This window comes from Diadema antillarum, unplaced genomic scaffold (genome assembly GCF_040938485.1).
Source record: "Diadema antillarum isolate AM-2024a unplaced genomic scaffold, OU_Dant_1.0 scf00000028, whole genome shotgun sequence".
In the NCBI taxonomy this organism is placed as follows: Eukaryota; Metazoa; Echinodermata; class Echinoidea; order Diadematoida; family Diadematidae; genus Diadema; species Diadema antillarum.
In genome coordinates this window covers 3,373,145-3,391,181 of record NW_027270917.1, presented here as the reverse complement: position 1 = coordinate 3,391,181, position 18,037 = coordinate 3,373,145, and the positions used below count along the sequence as shown (strand labels likewise).

Below are 18,037 nucleotides of genomic sequence, written 5' to 3'. Positions count from 1 at the left end.
GCTATGCATGGGGGTAGAAATGCCTTATGGCAAAACAGGCTGTGTGTGCATGGCTACATCCAGTGAGTCAGTGTGTGTGTGTGTGTGTGTATCAATGTATAGCCTGGTATGTGTGTGTAAAAGAGCGAGTGTGTGTTTGTGTGTGTCAGGTGAATGCAGTGTGTGTGTGTGTGTGTACTCGAAGTTGTGTGTGTCAGTGTGTGTTGGGGCAAAAGCACCCATGCATTGGCTGAGGAGCATGGATTTCATTTCAAACTGAGTATGATGTGCGAGAGGACTTGGAGGTAACATTTCAGCGATTTGAAATACAGAGTGGCTAAGGTAAGGCCTTTAAATTTTATGTTCTTTCGGCCCCTGCAATTTTGTGATTAATGTCTATTGTACGTGCACTCCAGACATCATTCTGTAAATCAGTCATTCCATTATTTCTGCACTATGATTGTGTTATTGTTGTGTGTGTATTATTTTTATTGATCATGTGATTTCAAGGACATGTTTACTATCACTCATTTAAAAACATGATTTTGTAATGATCACTGGGGCTTATCAATTTTTAAAAGAACGTGTTATGAATTTGTATTTTGCAGATTCTGCAGTAAATATGTTTCTTTACCTACTCGATGAGCATTTAAAATGCTTATTTATCAATTTGCCTCTCTGTATTGTAGTTTCAGTTTTCTCATGAATTCAAAATAAAAAAAATTTTGAATGAAGCCATATAGTGGCTAATTTGTGTTTAGGTTGTAGGGTAAATTTTAAACAAAACCTCAGGCAAGTACGGATAGCATGAAATGAGGTGAAATGAGCGTGCTGTATGTTTATGTGTATATTTTATATAAAATTGTTCAATATTCATTATAATTACTTTCTTTGAACCCAGTGAGATTTGACAATGCTTTGAAATTGTGTGCTTGTTTTGTATAATGCTATTTGTTTGTTGAAAATGAAAAAAAAAAAATGTCGAGTAGGATGCCCACTCAGAAGACACATGTTTCAATTGTTGGTACATGTGTATGTTTGAATTTTGTATTCTGGAAGAAACAACAGTAACAAACAGCAGGCATTTTATCATCTTTATACTTTTTTCTGTTACCATGGAAACAAGATAAAGTCATGCTTAAATCTGCTACAAATCCTAAGGCAAGTTTTGATTCGAAAATTTTAGTTATCGTGTGTTTTTTTACTATTCATAATTGTCAGGCCCACATGTTGGTAATATTTGATGGTGGTTAAAAAAAACAAAACAAAGCAGCAAAATTTGATGGGTGGTAAACTGAATAGGGCCCTACAACGGTCTAGAATATCCCGTGGTTCATCAGAGATATCAGCCATTGCTGAAGGCAAGCAAAAACAGTTGACATGTAGTCTATCCTTTCCTTTCCGTTTCTCTCAATATTCTGAATGTCATCTGCAGAACAATCCTATGTGATTGACTTAACAAATTTTCTGGGGCACTTCACTGTAATGCTGCATTTTTTAGGAATGACACAAATTAATGGATCATGATTCGGTGTAGTACCAGTCATGCTTTTCTACACAAGATATCCAGAATGAGCTAAATCTGTATGCAGGGCCGAAGAGAAAAGCTCCTGTGAAAGAGGTTTTCATTGTTACTTTGATTAGCAAAACCGAGTCTGTAAAAACCTTGAATGGAGTGGGGAATGTGGTTTATCATTTATTGACATGTACAGAGTAGAAATTATTCAGAGCGTTGCGTGATGTCGTCGTGATTATGTATTATGCACTTAAAAACAAAAATAGTCTCTTACTGGAAATCATGCTTTGTACTAGGCCTGCGTATTCTCGCAATTCATGAGGCAGCACACGAAAGCACAGTATTTGAGTAGAGCACATTAGTGGCATGCATTGTCATGAGCAGATTGCTGTCGCGGAAATATACAGTACTACAGGTATACACTGACATGAACTCAACATCATGTTTAGCCGCAAAATAATCTTTTTGTTCGATTAGGTGGAAACTGAACGTCCGTATTTACTGCATAGGCTTACACTGTATACATACCATGCCTGTTTGATCAACAACATACAGTGTAGAATCTGGCTAGTCATCAAATGCTGAATGTAACAAAGTAGCAGATGACGCCTGTCTGGAGATTAGTAGGTCGTAGGTTTGAATCCTGCTTGAGTATGTACGCCCATGATTTTTTATCATGGATACTACCAAAACACTGATCAATTCAGTGCTTATTTATGTCGATGTAGGGCAATTTGTCAATCAGTTGCAATGAAAACATCTCGACAGAAGAATTTCATGAATTTGAAGGAAAAGTAGCAGTTGTACATCTCCATGTAATTCTCTAGGCAAAAGGAAGTGCCACACAGACACTGTTCATGAGGCAAAATTAATCTGTCAGTGTTCATGTTTTATGGCATTTGCATGCATCAGCGTGGAAAGTGAAAATCATGCCATAGAGGTTCCTACCGCATGAGATATACAATGTACTTAAAGGGATATCTATGCAAGGTGCAGTGATATACTCTATAACTACATGTACAGTGTACTTTAGAAGGCTGAAAAACGAATGATCAGTGAATTTTCACAGATAATTTTCACAAATAAAGAAGCTGCAGGGTAATGAAAACCGTGTAGATACTCAAGTGATACATACAAGTGAGGTCATTCTTTATTATGGAATTTTACCCATGTTATGCAGCTTGTAATATTGCTTGTGCAAAACTGAAACTTTTTGTTATTTGACTACGTGAACATGGCCTTGCATCAGTTATAATATAGAAATCAGATTTCAATTGAATAGCAATTTGAATTGGCATGTCAAACTCTGAGTGGTAGTTTGCTCGTTGACGTAGGCATGTTTTTGGTTTTTTTTTCCCATTCTTACAGACATACATTGTACATAGTTCATTCGTATGACTGAGGCGATGTAAGAATATGAGTAATAACTTGTATTGACTGTTGACCATTCTCACCATCATTTATGTGAGTAATTTTTTGGATTGGATATTGCATACCAGCATAAAAGATGAATGGGGAGGGGCGAGAACAGGAGGCAGAAATACAAGGCCTGTCTAGCCCAGTACTTTACTGGATTTGAAATCTCTCACTGATTCTGTACATGGCAGCATTATCGATATGTTTTGTATTGATTGCAAGAAATTTGCTGTGGTTTACGCAAAGGAAAATACAGAAAGGATTTATATAGCAAGCCTGTATTTATTGTGCATCTGCCAGGGATAAAAAAAAACCCAAAAAACAAAAGAATGAAGGAGATATGAGCCCTGCGGAAAAGAATGCAAGCCTGCTTTTGTTTTGTGTGTCAACATGGTATTGTCGCGGATACTGGGGGGGGGGGGGGGGGGGGGGGAGATAGACATGTATTGCCTTACATGTAGGAAGATTGTCAGCCAACATTACAAACATGAATGGTTATTTCAGTATATAAAGGAAGTGCAGTGGTGGACACGAGAACCCCTCAGGGTTTTGGTTGTTGGCGATTGCCATGTTATAACAATCACCCCAGTTTGTCCCTATAGTCTATCATAGTGCAAGCAATTTTTTTTAAAATATTGTTTTGCTACTTCTGTCTATACATTTTTCTTGCAACATCTGAAATGTGAACACCGATATAATTGTACCTCTCACCATTCTCATTTGACAGCCTCTGTTGTTTCTCTCTCTCGGTGAGATGTGCCGATATTAATAGAGTTGGAGTCTATTTCAGCTATGGCCAAGAGATTGGTTTGCCTGTAGGAATCAAGAGAGCAGAATTTGCTGATTGAATTAGGAAGCCGTGAGTTGTTGAAATTCCCTCACTCATGATTCCACTTTCCAGGGTTTGTGTGATTCATCGCAAATGGCAAGGGGGGGGGGGGGGGGGGGACTACAAGATGACTGGTGGGGGAGGGGGGACTTCCGTGCCTTTTTAAAGGATTTAATTGACACCAATTTCATGAAAATGCATTCTACAGTACCTCTTTTATAGTTACAATGTAGTTATCATTACCGAGAGAAAAAAAAAGAGACAATGAAATTAATAAATGAACTATGCATTTCGAGGTCAGAGCTACCAGCTCATTTGTTTTTGTTTCATATTTTTTTTTAACCAGATGTGTTTAACATGTTCTTTCTTTCAATCAAAAGATTCCCCCCCCCCCCCTGAAATTTGCTTTAGCATACATAGTGTGTGCTATTTTTCCATGTTGAATGTTACAGGGGCACCAAAGCAAAGCAAAGCAAAAAAAAAATAATGATAATAATGATAATGAATAAGTGAATAAATGAATAAATAAAGCAACGCTCGCATTTCCCTTTGCTCAGAGTTCAAACAGAAATGAACTTATTTAGGTAACCTGAAATTTAAACAGGGAGGCTTCTGTAGACACCAATATTTGTTATTCATTAACAGAGATTCAAATATATCAAGGATCATAAACTATCAAAGGAATGAATTTAGTAAAAGAACCATTCCTAGTGTTACAGAGTATCACTGCAAACATGAAATCTTGCATTTATAATTGAATTTATTGTAACAACTATATATGTGTGTGTTTAATACAGACAAGCAGCAATTTTTGTGTTCTTTCATGTGGAGAAAATTCAGCAATATATTAAAGTTCCCTTGCTCTGTAAAGGTCAAGCAATTATAGATTAGCTGACAAATAGTCATGTGTTTGAGTGGTTTATTTGGTTTTTCTTTATCTGACTATTGTAGTCCTATTCTGCCTCTGTCAGAAGTTGCTTGTCGAAAAGTTGGCGGAAGGAAAATGTCCCGTAGTTGCATAGCATGAGTTTCTAATGACTCATTTTCATGTCACTGGGGTTCTCTAATAAGAGAAGCCTCCCCCCCCCCCCCCCACCTATTTGATCCTATTTTGTTACAGTCACCAGAGTGAAGCCCCCCATACAAGAATGCTATTGTTCCGTATCCTCAAGATTGGGGGGGGGGGGGGGATTGCACTGGGTATAGAGCTTGGACACAATGAATGGTCTATTACGTAACAGACAATGTGACTTTACAGGTTCTAGCAACCATCCTTTCATTAGTCAAAACCCAAGAGAAGAAGCAGTGTGACCATCAGTGGCTTGCATCATCCTCTGAATCAGCCACACTTTGTATTCTCTCTACCCCCCCCCCCCCCCCCCCCCCAACCCTGCTCTGGACTTCTTTAGATTTACCTAAACAAAGCCTGACAAGTAGCCTAGATTTTTCTGCAGAATCAAGATTAGCTCTCATTAGTGAGTGGTTCACAATCATTTTGAGAAATCTGACGATGACGCCAGTGTTAACATTGGCGATTACCATGGGTAGTTGATTGAAGTACATGTAAACATCATAGAACTAGAAACCACAATCTTGGTGTCTGCCCCAGACTGCAAGCTCATGAGCAAATCAGCCTGTATTGTGATGCATGTGGAGAAGCTGTCCTGTCATTTAGTGGCTTCGAATTTGATGAGAAATATGACGACATGATGACGATAGCGATGACACGTTTCAAAGTCTATAAAAAAAAAAATTCGAGACTTGCCCGAAAAACTAATCGTCATATCAATTTTATCATAGTAATAATTCAGCAATTTTGTATACCTATGGGGTATAGTGCATTTCAAACTTGAAAAGAATTCCATTGTGCTGTACAAAACAAATTATATAGTACAAATTATACCATTTTACAGCAATATTAGAGAGGCTGCACAGTGTATACATTTTGTATTATGTATGATGTCAGTTTTTATTCTTCAGCTTCAGAATTTGTGAAGGTTTTTTTTTTTTTTCAAGATAATCATCTAAACAAGATTACTTTGATGAGTTCTTTTTTTCTCTCTTTCTGTGTAGTTGACCAAAAAGACTACTGCTGAGATATTTCACAGGTACACATGCTGCTTTTCCTTCTGTGCACAGTTTCAAATCAGAAACCTGTCCTCTTGTAAACTGAATAGGGCCTACATGGTATGCAAGCAAAGCAGTGCTTTTCTTTTTTTTTTAACCGAATTAAAAGGAATGGATAATGAATAACTTTCAAGGTATACGTCACGCATGTTCCATGTCATTTGTATTATTACTCCCATGTCACTAGATTAACATACTGTAGGCCTACATGCTGTAAAACATTACGACAATGAAAGTGAAATGGTTGTTGCAAAGTTTTGTGCCTATTCCTTCCCATAATGTGTTTATTTTCAATGTTAAGGTGAGAGGGGTTCCCACACTGTACATGTATGCCCAAATTTGCAGGTTTGCATCCATCACAGAATAAATATCTCAAGAATAGGACTGCCAAATTACTGTGTGCAATGAGAGAGAACTTCTGCAGACTGGTATTTGGTTATGTATTATTGGATTCCTGCAGCAAATTATATGGAAAATGTAAAGGGTAGAATTTTGAAACTCCCATCATTGAATTGGACAGCATGCCTCATTGGGTCTGCAATGTGGGAAACTCAACAGCATTATCCTGATATGCAGAGATGTTTGCAGAGGTGCGAGATGTTACTTTTTTTGTGCATTATTTTGCACTGTTTTATTTTTTTTTCCAAAAAATACTGCTTGTTTCATGAAAAATACTTGTTTTTCACAGAGTGTATCATTACACATATTGCTGGACAGGTGAAAATACTGTTTTTCCACCAAAATTATGCCTTTTCAGCTCTCAGAATACTGCAGTGTTGGTGACAAGGTAGGCATCCCTGTGCTTGCCAAGCACACTCCAATATGTGTTATTTTTTTAATTGACACTAATGAATAACTTGATAAACTTTTACAAGTAGGCAAAAATATATTAGTGTGTCATTAGATATTCGTGCCATAAATATGTATTTGTGTTTGTAAATGTGAAAAAGAAACAGTTGTGTGTAAGAGTCAAAGTGTTCTAGATTGCAAATGCAGTTGAAGGGAATTAATTATTATAATGGTGGATTTAATGAAACTGTAAGTGATAGGCTGTGATCCTTGAAAAAAAAAACTTTTTTTTTTTTGGCTGTACCGATCAAATTATGCACTACGTGTCGCAACCAAAAGCAAAAGCTTACATGATGTATTTGTCTGTCTGACACACAGAAAACCACAGAGTAAACAGGAAGTCATTATTAGGGCAACATCTTAAAGGGGTAATTCAGGATGTTGCCAGTTCCTCTCTGTCTGGGTGAGTTAGAACAAAACTGAAGACATGTTCCATTCTCAGATTCAGACCATACTGTAGGCGTACATGTATTTTTTTTTTAATGTGCTATGTATGCTACCTACTTTTCTCATGCCTAAGCTTCTACTTCTTCTACTTCATCTACTACTGTTAATACTACTACTTCTACTGCTACTACTTCTACTTCTGCTAGTCTATCATCATGTTAACAGCAGGCTACCTATCTAACAGCAGGATATAGGCCTACCTATGGAACAATGTGCAGTTGATAATTTCTTGCATTTCTCCATTGTCCACATTTTTGTAATTTTCATTTTTCTTGGTTGATATCACTTAAAAGAACTATACTTTACTGCCGGAGGGAAAGTGGCCAAGTAGTTTGATCTGGTACATTTTCATAGGTTGGCACAACGAAGCCTCTCTTACAAAATGTGCAATAACAGGAAACGTACTATGCGATTCACAATCACATTTGACCTTTTTTTTTTTTCCATCCTAGAGCTGTTGTATGAATGACAACCTCATAATTATGTTGTTCGAGTGCTCATGGACGTGGCATCATGTAGCTCACAAAACTTAGATTTATAGCAGATCGTTTGTGTTTTCAAGAGAGTATTAATGAGGCAGACAACCTGCTTTTTTTCACCACACAATATGATTTTTTTTTTGTGATAGATTAAAAAATAGAAATAAAGGAATACACCAGTTGATTTCAATTAGAAAGATGTTCATGCGTGCAGTGATGTTTCTAGTTTGTGTGTGTATGTGGAGTACCAATACCTCACTTCACATGACTGCTGAATTGTGTACCCATAGTTTACACTTGCTGTCACACTGAAGATGGAAACTGAAAGGCCTTGAGTTTGTGTTTCAGTCATCAATGTTGAATGGCGATCGTGAACATTTCCGTTATTAATCATTGTACAGCCAATGCTACGCCTGACTGAATCAGTATGAATGCTGCACATGTATTCCTTGTAGAGAAATCCTCATCGCAGAAGATTGATGTGTACGGTATTGACTCAAGTCAGTCCATTATGCTCAACTTTTTTTTTTTTTTGGTATGTTTTATTAAATCATATCACAAACATGATCAAATGATTTACAAATGATTTGTAATGATTAGAAAAAATATGAATAAAACACAGAAAAAAAGAAAAAAGGTGACAAGACGTTGAAAATAACCTCCAATATCGAGTATGTAATACACATGTACCAAGCCACCGACACAATGAATAGACTACATACATAAACTTAAACCAATATGTTATCTATGCTCAACTTCATATTTAAGCAGAAATATTGAATCTGGTATGTATGAGTTTTTCATGTCATTCCTCAAATGTGCATTACCTACTGCACAACACACAATTCACAGAGTTGCACATATTTCTGAGTACTAGTACATGTAGGCATTCTTATTGATGTACATGTCTGAATTTTTATTGTCACTCAGGCAGGGAGCGCTGCTGCTGCTACATACCATGCTTTTGAATAATTGCGAAATGATTGATATATGTATGTCAACTGTCTGCAGGCAGAGAAACCCCAGAGCCAGAGTTAATAAAATATCTCTTGCATACAAGTTAGATACTTTGGTACATCAAAACAGGAAGCTGTCACATCAAAAAGGCAGTACCACTACCAGAAGTATTTGAATTTCATGTCCCCATTGAAGGCCAGTAACTTGGAAAATGTTTTCAAGGGCATCGCAGTGCATCAGAGTTCCCTTTTACGATGTATCGCATGCAATGTAAGGTATTCATGTACGTGTATACACCGTAACTACCTCGTGAACCTGCTTACTGTGCTTGCCTCCCACGGAGAGAACTGTTGAGGTGGTCCCTTGCAGGTTATAAAAAGGTCAGGCGAATTATAAAAGCAGTGTTGCACTAGGCACATACAGACTGCCCATGGGTTCAAAGATGCAGTGGGATCAGAATACACAGATGGGATGTTGTACTGTAGAGGGGCACAGAGTGAAGTTCCCAGCATGCCCATTTGTGGGATGTGCCTTTTGTATTTCACAGTAAAAAGAGGACTTACTTGTCTTTGTGCCTTTTTTGTCATTTTTCCCTTGTTTCTTTTTAGGTTTTTGTTCCTTCCTTTGGTCATTTAGAGCAATTATCTTACATGTGTTGATGAAATATGATGAACAAGTTTCTTTTGATTTTGAATGTGTTTTCTCATCGTGGCGACAATGTTTTGTGTACCAAGTCAACTCATACCATCCCCAATCCCTTTATTGTGATAGATGGCTGACGTAATTCAGAGTCTTCTTCACTTGCGTCACTAATCAGTCACAGCGGACGGGTGCAATTAACTCACTGTTTTCATTTTGACCTGACCTCGCTTTCCTCTTGAATGAACACGTTTCGCACGAAAACCGCTAGGAAAGTGTCGCAGCAAAACTGCCGTAACTTAACTATTTATTCATATTTTTTGATAATTCAAACGGTTATGAAAAGTAAAAACCTCATTTTAACCTACCATTATGTTAACTTTTTTAAATAACGACGAGAAAATAATCCAAAATGGGGCATAACTTCACTTTCAAAACGGAAAATAATTGTCAGAAATCGTTGCTAAAATTTCACATTTTGACTTCGTGAACAACAAAAAACTTTCAAGTATGTTACTAAGTATGTATTTCTTTCCGGAATTCTAAAATATCACATTCGAGAAGTCATGCGTCCGGATATGTCTGGAAATAATCGAAAGTGGTGCACTTTCTACCTTCGTTCCGAGCACGAAATTTCATTCGCATACGGGAAAACAGGGTACAGTCCCACGTAACCACATCTTTGTCGCTCTAACGTCACCTGTACTTCAGTGCCATACGGCACTGCTGTACTCTGATCGTAACTCGTACCGGGAATTCGTAGTTGTAATGTTACGTACTATAGTGCAGTAAAATCTGCGTTAAGTCCAAATAATCCAATGTCAAGAATTTGCAACTGCATAAATGGTATCATAGCCGAATATATATTCAAATTTTTGCTATATTCTTTTTAATAGGACAGTTCTGATAACGTAGGTGCTTGTCTTTGAGGTATAGCGAGGTCCCCAGCACACTGCTGTACATTGTACTTATCGACACACCGCGTCCCACTCTCATAACATGCATGTGCAGTTTACTAGGCATCCGCAGCAGCCACCTCGCATCGCACAGTAACAGTACGCTGCAATGCATCGACTAATCAGCTCGCTGGATCGAAGCAGCATGGGAAAGTTCATTCATTGCGCAAGCGCAAATCAGTTTTTCTTAGAATATGACGTCATTATTCTGGTTTGCTGCTCCAAGATTTCTGACAAGATACCTCATTTATTTTCACTTGTAACTTCAAAAATAGGTCTTCGGCAAAGCGAACAGGGCTACATTTACGTCCGCACATGTCTTATGAATATGTATGTCAAGTTTCATGAATATTAAGTGGTGCGTCCAGATGTGTCTGGAAATAATCGGACGGTAGTTTTCCGAGACAGAGAAACATGAAATATTGAATAACTTTAAAAATCCTTGATCGTTTCTCGTGATTTTTCGTATGTAAATAGAAATCATGCTTTTGCATTGATACTGAAAGTTTGAGCGATTTTGGTCAATGTATAGCGGAGATATGAGAAGGTGAAATTTTGGTGAAAATGAGAACGCCCGATTCGCACTGCCTCGGTGACGGTTGAAAATTCAAAACGTTTCGTGGGTTTCGGGGGAGTTAATTATAGTCGTCCGCGCGACTGTAATTCCCATGGTCATTGTTTGGGTTCACAGACCAAAGGATATGGGGTCATTGTATCTGTGCGGAGCAGGGGTATAATCAGAAAATTGAATTTAATGCATACCATCTTATGTTGATACACAAAGCAATGCCCAGTACAAACTTCATAGGCATATCTAGCTCAACAAAAATTCTGATGTGTCTTCACTGAGAGCAAGAGCAGTATTTTAAATGTGCACATTAGTTTATGGCTTGATTAAGTGTAACCAAGTGGAAAAAATGTATTAGTTGATGATCAAAATTATAGAAGCTCCATGAGGAGTAGAGAAATGTATTATATATTTCACAGATTGTTATTTCTCTAGGAAATATTCAAATGTGTAATTGTGGAAAGCTATTTTCAGAACTCTTTACTTCGGGCGCCTTTGTTCCAGCCTAACGCCCAAAGTACTGTAGGCCTACATGAGTAGAAATCTTCAATGGAAATTACAATAAACCAGGGATATGTAGAGAACCTAAGTTACGCAAATCACTTCTCGCAAGATGCATTTAGGGCCTAATGTGCATGTCTTTGTTTGTAAAGATGTGTGTATTGTGAAATAGAAGCAGAATTCCAGATATTTGATTATCGCTCACTGAACACATCATGTGCTGTAGATCATTAAAGGTTCAGTATGAAGGATGGATCCATTGGAATGTGTAGACTCTGGACAATGTAGCGTGATTGTGCCTTTAAGATTCTGGAGGCTTAAAATTGATTTCATCCCTTTGTGTCACTAGTGTGTAGTTTATCTGCAAAGATGGATGACGGAGCACTGTCTGGACGACTGACACTCAGCTTCTTTCCAAAATATCTAGCCAACACCAGTCATGACTTTGCCATATGGTGCCCCAGCGTTGGGTACCATTAAAGATTACTGCCGCACAAAGATTTGCCACCTCGATGAAGGGGGCAGCAGTTCATAGTCATCCTGATATCTATCCTTCTTCACACAAACTAAATACTGCAAAAGTGGAAATTTTCGCAGTGTTGAAATTTTTGCGCATTTTGCGCAACCAGAAACTAGCGTGAAAATAAAAGCACACAAGTAATTTTGTTTGCCATATAGGCCTATGTTCCAGTAGTTTATGTCTTGATTCTGCGGAATTAAAAACAAGCGTAACTCATCTTACCCCGCCAAGCGGGAAAAATTACTCGCGTGAAAATATCCAATTCTACATTAGGAAACAAAAGTGAGATTCCGAGGAACTATATGTTCCGGTTGACTGGATATAATTAGCTGAAGTCCAAATTCAGGCGAAAGATGTTACAGCTGTCATGCAGTCATGTAGATGGTTGGAATCCAGGAGAGGAAATTATTATGAATGATTATTTAAAAATATTATCATCCACAACCTCATCAATAAAAAAATTGTTGTGTACTGAACTCCATGTCCATGAAAGTTTTGTAGAGAAAAGTTGTAGACTGAAATGTCGCTACAAACTTCTTTCATTGATCTTGTTTTTTAACCATCAATATAAGAATGAGAGATAAAAGTAGATTATTCTCATAATTTGTTATAGCATAAGTAGTATTGGGCATCTTTTTAGCAATTGTCACTTTTGTGTGTTTTTGTTGGTGTTCCTATGGCTGTTTTATGCTGGTGCGTAACATTCAGAAAATGCATGATCTGAGTACAGCTCATTAGTTTTCAGTTTAGGAGATTTCTTGGCTGAAGATTGCCTTGAAAATCTGTAGTGAGGCTTCCTTTGTTATCTATTGCGGCTTGAACATTTATTTTTGTTATGTGTGTGTGTGTGTGTGTGTTACACAAGCATCAGGGGGGGGGGGGGAGGTCTTCTCCAGCAGATAGGTGCACTTTATAGATATGTTCCTCTGCTCATACTTTAAATTTCTTGAGTCAAGTCAATATTTTCAAAATCGACAACTCCAGAAAATATTGCCTCATGTTACACAATATATATATGTCATCTGTAAGGTAGGACATTGCCAACTTTTGTCTAGAAAAAGGATACTTATTCTTTCCTATTCTGTGAATGTGGTTCTCTGTTGCTAATTGAACCCTCCAAATATTGTCTTCCAAGTCCCAACTTGTGAAATATGTGGCGTTTTGACAGTATGAACTGGGGAAAATTATTTAATTACTCCTTTTTCTTCCTCTTTGTTATTTGTATTATCTTTCATCATCATCATCATCATCATCATTATTGTTATTATCATTGTTATTATCATTATTATCATTGTCATTGTTATTGAGTTTCATTTATGAGTATTTGTATTCTGACATCGATGTGACAAGGAAAGTTAGGCCCCCTCTGTGCAGGAAAAATGAAGTAAATTCCTTCTAACAGAAATTCCATCTGGCAATGGTGTATTCATCCTTGCTGATGATGCTTGGGGTTTCATTGTTTAGATTTGAAAGAAAAGAAGGATCATATTATGAATTTGACATTGCATTAACATTCCAAGATCACCCCTTGAGCTACATGTACTATAAAAGTGCAAAATTTTCGTGGAGTGTGGAAATTTTCCCGCAATTTGCGCAACAGAGTCTTGCATGGAAATAAAAGCATGGGAATATTTTTTTTTTCTTCACTGCCATATGGTCCAGTAATTAATGTCCTGATTCTGTGGAATTATAAACAAGTGAAATTCATCTTACCTGGCCGAGCGTGAAAAGTTACTCACGTGAAAATATCCACTTTTACAGTAGTTCACAAACCCATATTTACTTGGCAATCACATGCAAATGATTCTTTGGGGGGGGGGGGGGGGAGGAGGGAGTGTTTTCCAAATTTCAGGATCTGTTTGTTTTGTTTTGTTATGACCATGTCAGATTCTCAACAGATTGTTTTTGGTAGCCCCCCACCCCCAAAGTGTCATATGTGGACAGAAATCTGTCCTTATGTATTGGTAAAGCTGATTATCTTTAGGCCTACAGTGTCATGGTTTGTTCTGTGCTTTTTCAGAACATGGTGGACATCCACCATACTTCACAGAAAGCTTATTTTCCCAAGTAGGGATGCCTCCTTGTGTACGACTCTGCTGTCGGGGGTTTTCTGGCGCTGTCAAGTTTATGTTGGGAAAACATCTCATAACACAATGTGTGTGTTAAAGGTCTCCTTCATGACAACTTATCACAAGGAGGGGGGGGGGGGTGGGGTGGGGGGGGGAGTAATTCCTCTATTTGAATCATGATGTGTCATTCAATAACAACTCTTGCCTGATTTGGTGCCAAGCGTACACTCATCTCATGCTCGTCTGTTTTCTATCTGTCTCCTGATTCTTTTTGTACAGTGTGTCAGTGTCGCCACCAGAAGTCGTGTAGCCCAGCTGCCGTGTGGATCCTATCATGATTTTACCCCATTCGTCGGCGACGACAACGACGACTGTGAGCCAGGAATTTCTCGATTAAAAGTGTGAATACTTGACCGTCCAGAATTGGCCTGTCCGCCGAGGCTGAAGCCCCAGCACGGGAGCGCAGCCGCGTCACCACCTCAGCATCCAGGCATCGTACCGGCTTCAAACTGACTCGCTACCACACCGTGGATTTAAATGCAGCATCGGGATTGGAAGACAGCATGGCGGAGAAAGCGTCTCCTCATAAAAAGGTGCGTAGAAAGATGAGATGTACAATTGTACATTATGTACCATGTCTGTATTACCACATGCTTTTTCACAGGCTTGTATTATTCCTCTTGTCAACACCATATGTTTAAACCAGGTATAAACCTGTTCACTTTTAGAATACTATAACCTATGTCAGCCATGGTGGTGGGGGGGGGGGGGGGGGGAGGGGGGCTTCCAAAATAAAAGATGATTCAATCAGTTATGCAATGAGTCAAGTGCACTTAGCTATGTCAGTGCATGAATCAACTATTGTTAGACAAACTGAAGCCCCCCCCCCCCCTTCGATGGCTGAACGAACTGAAACAGCTTTTGTACGCCTGTGTTCCGACACATTTTGTATTTTGCTGGTTGTTTTTCCTTTGATGTGGAATCATTTCATGACTAAAATACACTGTTTGAACAGTGCTCTTGCTCTGTGTCATGAGTGTGTGTGTGTGTATGTGTGTGCGTGTGTGTGTGTGTGTGTATGTGTTAATTGGAAATATGTTACTTCTGCTCCTATTTGAGTTGAACATTTTTGTTAATTTGCAGCTGAAAATGCAGAATTATTCATCAAAGAATAATCTCCTCTTGCAAGGCTACTTCTGGGTTTTACCGGAATGAAAAAGAGGAAGTCAAGTATTCATTAGAATTCTTTGTTTATTTGTTTTGTTTTGCTTTTCATTCAAACCTGCTATGCATGGTATGTCTTCTGTTACCTTGAAATCTCCTGTTCATTCAGTATGTCCACTTCAGTCTATGAATAATGCATTATAACTGCATTGATGGCTGTGAATCAGTGTGATTTGTGTACCATCCAGTGTAATTTTTCTGCTGAAATGAACCTTGTGCTACACAAGGACCTCTGTGATCCCTCCATAAAAGTTGCCTTTAGCAGATCTTTCATAACCCTGATAAGATTTTTACACTATGGTAGAGTTTGTGAATTGTTGCTCTTATGTACTCAGGGCCTTGCTTCTTCATGGTACCCCCCCCCCCCCCAACAAACACACTCTATAGATTTTTTTTTTTTCAAATGAAAACTGAGACCCATAACCAATGCTGTGCATTCTCTAGATTATTTAATGATTTTAATTCATTTCCATGAGGGGTTGAGTTGTGATCAGTGAAGTGATATGAAAGGAAAGGGCATAGGGGAATACTGCATGGTTATTGCATGGTCTTGTATTTTCACAAAATATACAATTAAATTTGACTCATTTGTCTAAAATTAGCAACTCATGGAAACTGTAGATATTGCCTCCTGTATAAAACACAAATGCATTTTGTTTATGGTCTCTCAGGTATTGCTTTTTTTTTCCCTTAAAAGAGATGATAGGCCCTACTTCCTTATTATTCCACGACTGTGGTTTCAGATTGCAAATTCAACTTCTTGCAAAGTTGAATTACAGGTCACAATCTCCTAAATATCAAACTTGTGACATACTGTACAACTACACCCTGTATGTGGTGTATAGGGTCCTACAGTGTGTGTAGCTCATTTTCGACCTCGCAAAATTGTACTGGGCCCTGTTTCATAAAGCTGTTCGTAAAGTTACGAACAACTTACGAGGGACTGGTGATCAGTTCTGATGTGCTATACTTATACAGCACATCAATACTTATTTCAATAATTCAGCACAAGAACTGATCACCAGTCGCTCGTAAGTTGTTCGTAACTTTACGAACAGCTTTATGAAACAGGGCCCAGGTCTCAATTTGCAACATACACATTTTTTGTAATGTATACTTGTGGCGTTATGTGGTCTATGCAATAGTACAATGTAGGCCTACATGTTATGTGCACATGTAGCTAATTTTTTTACGGTGACAGGGAGGTTTGCTCGTAAAATGTCACATAAATGGAAGTCAACAGCGATATTTTGCAGGTCTGCATAGTTTGCTGTAAAGCTTTAAAATCAAGAAGACAGTACATGATAATGTAGGTTTACAAAGATGTGAAATATTTGAGATTGCCCGTACCTCAGCCGTGATGAGTGAAAGCACACTTTCAGTTTCCCATTTGTGAGTGCTTGAATATCTTTCAAAAGCTGTGAAGGCACAGTTGATAGTGGTTATAAATGACAATGATTGAGGGATGTCGAATCAGAATATTCTTCTAATTTACTTTTACATGCTGTGGTGCACCACGATGTAAGTCCACACCTGAGATGTAAAAAGATTTGTGTGACGACATGTTCAGAAATGTCTGTAATTTTGTGAGATGCCAAACTTGTACGTGGGTAATTCCATGAAGTTGGGGCACAAAGTGTTACATTTTAGCATAACTCAACACTAATTATGCTATACATATATTCTTTATAGGCTTTACATTTGTATTGAGACCATACATTTTCCTGGAAATTTTGTTTCATTCAGACTCAATTTTGATGAAGTTATTTTTAAAAAAAGTAACGGTGTCCTGTAGCATCGTGACGTGTCCATGTAGCATCGTGATAGTTAAAATCTGGTCCTAAAAGACAAATTAATGCAATAAGCTTGACCAAAATTTGATATAATATGCATAATTACAAGATTAGTCAGATAGCTAAATATCTTAACTCTCCTTTCCACAGTTTTACTTTTACAAGAAAATTACACAATGTGTCACTATGCTACACGGTGTCCACCAAATGTAACAAAAAAGGACACCGCATAGCATCGTGATACATTTTGTAATTTTCTTTTAAAATTAAAACTGTGTACAGGAAATTTGGGATATTTAGCTATCTGACTATTAAATCTAGTAAATATGCATATTGCATCAAATTTTGGTCAAGCTAATTGCCATAATTTGTCTCTTAGGACCAAATTTTAAAATTTCACGATGCTACATGGACACGTCACGATGCTACAGGACACCGTTACATATTGTTTAATAACTTCATCAAAATTGAGTCTGAATGGCACAAAATTTCCAGGAAAATGTGTGGCCTCAATGCAAATGTAAAGCCTACAAACAATAAATGTATAGCATAATTAATATTGAGTTATGCTGAAATGTATTTTTCAAATATCACGATGCTACATGGACACTGCCCCAACTTCATGGAATTACCCACCAACAACGATATGAAAAGTGAAAATGTGTTTTCATCAACTATTTGAATTCTTTGCACGTATCAAACTGCTTACTTGCTCCTGAGTCATGAAGCAGCTTTCTACAGTAGGAGTTTCTCCCATGCAGCCATGGTACAATTTACATTGCATGACATTTTTGGTAGAAAAAAGGTATTATATTGAAATGTCAGCTGAACTTAAAAGGCATTTGCTCCAGATGTTAGCAAGTCTCAAACCAGTGATGCTCTGACCTGATTGTAAAAGGAATACTTTGTATGGTAGGTTTTTGTATTGTCACTATGATGTGTGTGTGTGTGTGTTTGTGTGTGTGTGTGTGTGTGCAGTCATGTTTTTACTATGGTGTAAATCAATGTCATTTTAAAAGTGTACAATCAGCCCATTTCTTCACCCAGCCTTCCACGAGGGAGGTATTGCAAATCTAAAATTGCGGCAAGTCTTTCGGTAGTTTGGTGGCCGGCCTGAGAAACTAATGGTCCTGAAGGGTTTTAAACTTCCTTCCTCTAGATTAAATAC

At 37.9% G+C, this 18,037-nt stretch overlaps 1 protein-coding gene across 1 annotated transcript in view; it reads left to right on the top strand.

Moving 5' to 3' along the window:
- Positions 1 to 18,037, top strand: part of LOC139737166 (uncharacterized) — a 132,637-nt gene that overhangs the window by 74,564 nt on the left and 40,036 nt on the right. Inside the window, exon 3 of the mRNA XM_071647846.1 lies at positions 14,132 to 14,445. Within this exon, the coding sequence (XP_071503947.1) occupies positions 14,416 to 14,445 (30 nt within the window). The 5' untranslated portion in view covers positions 14,132 to 14,415. The remainder of the gene's footprint in view (positions 1 to 14,131; positions 14,446 to 18,037) is intronic.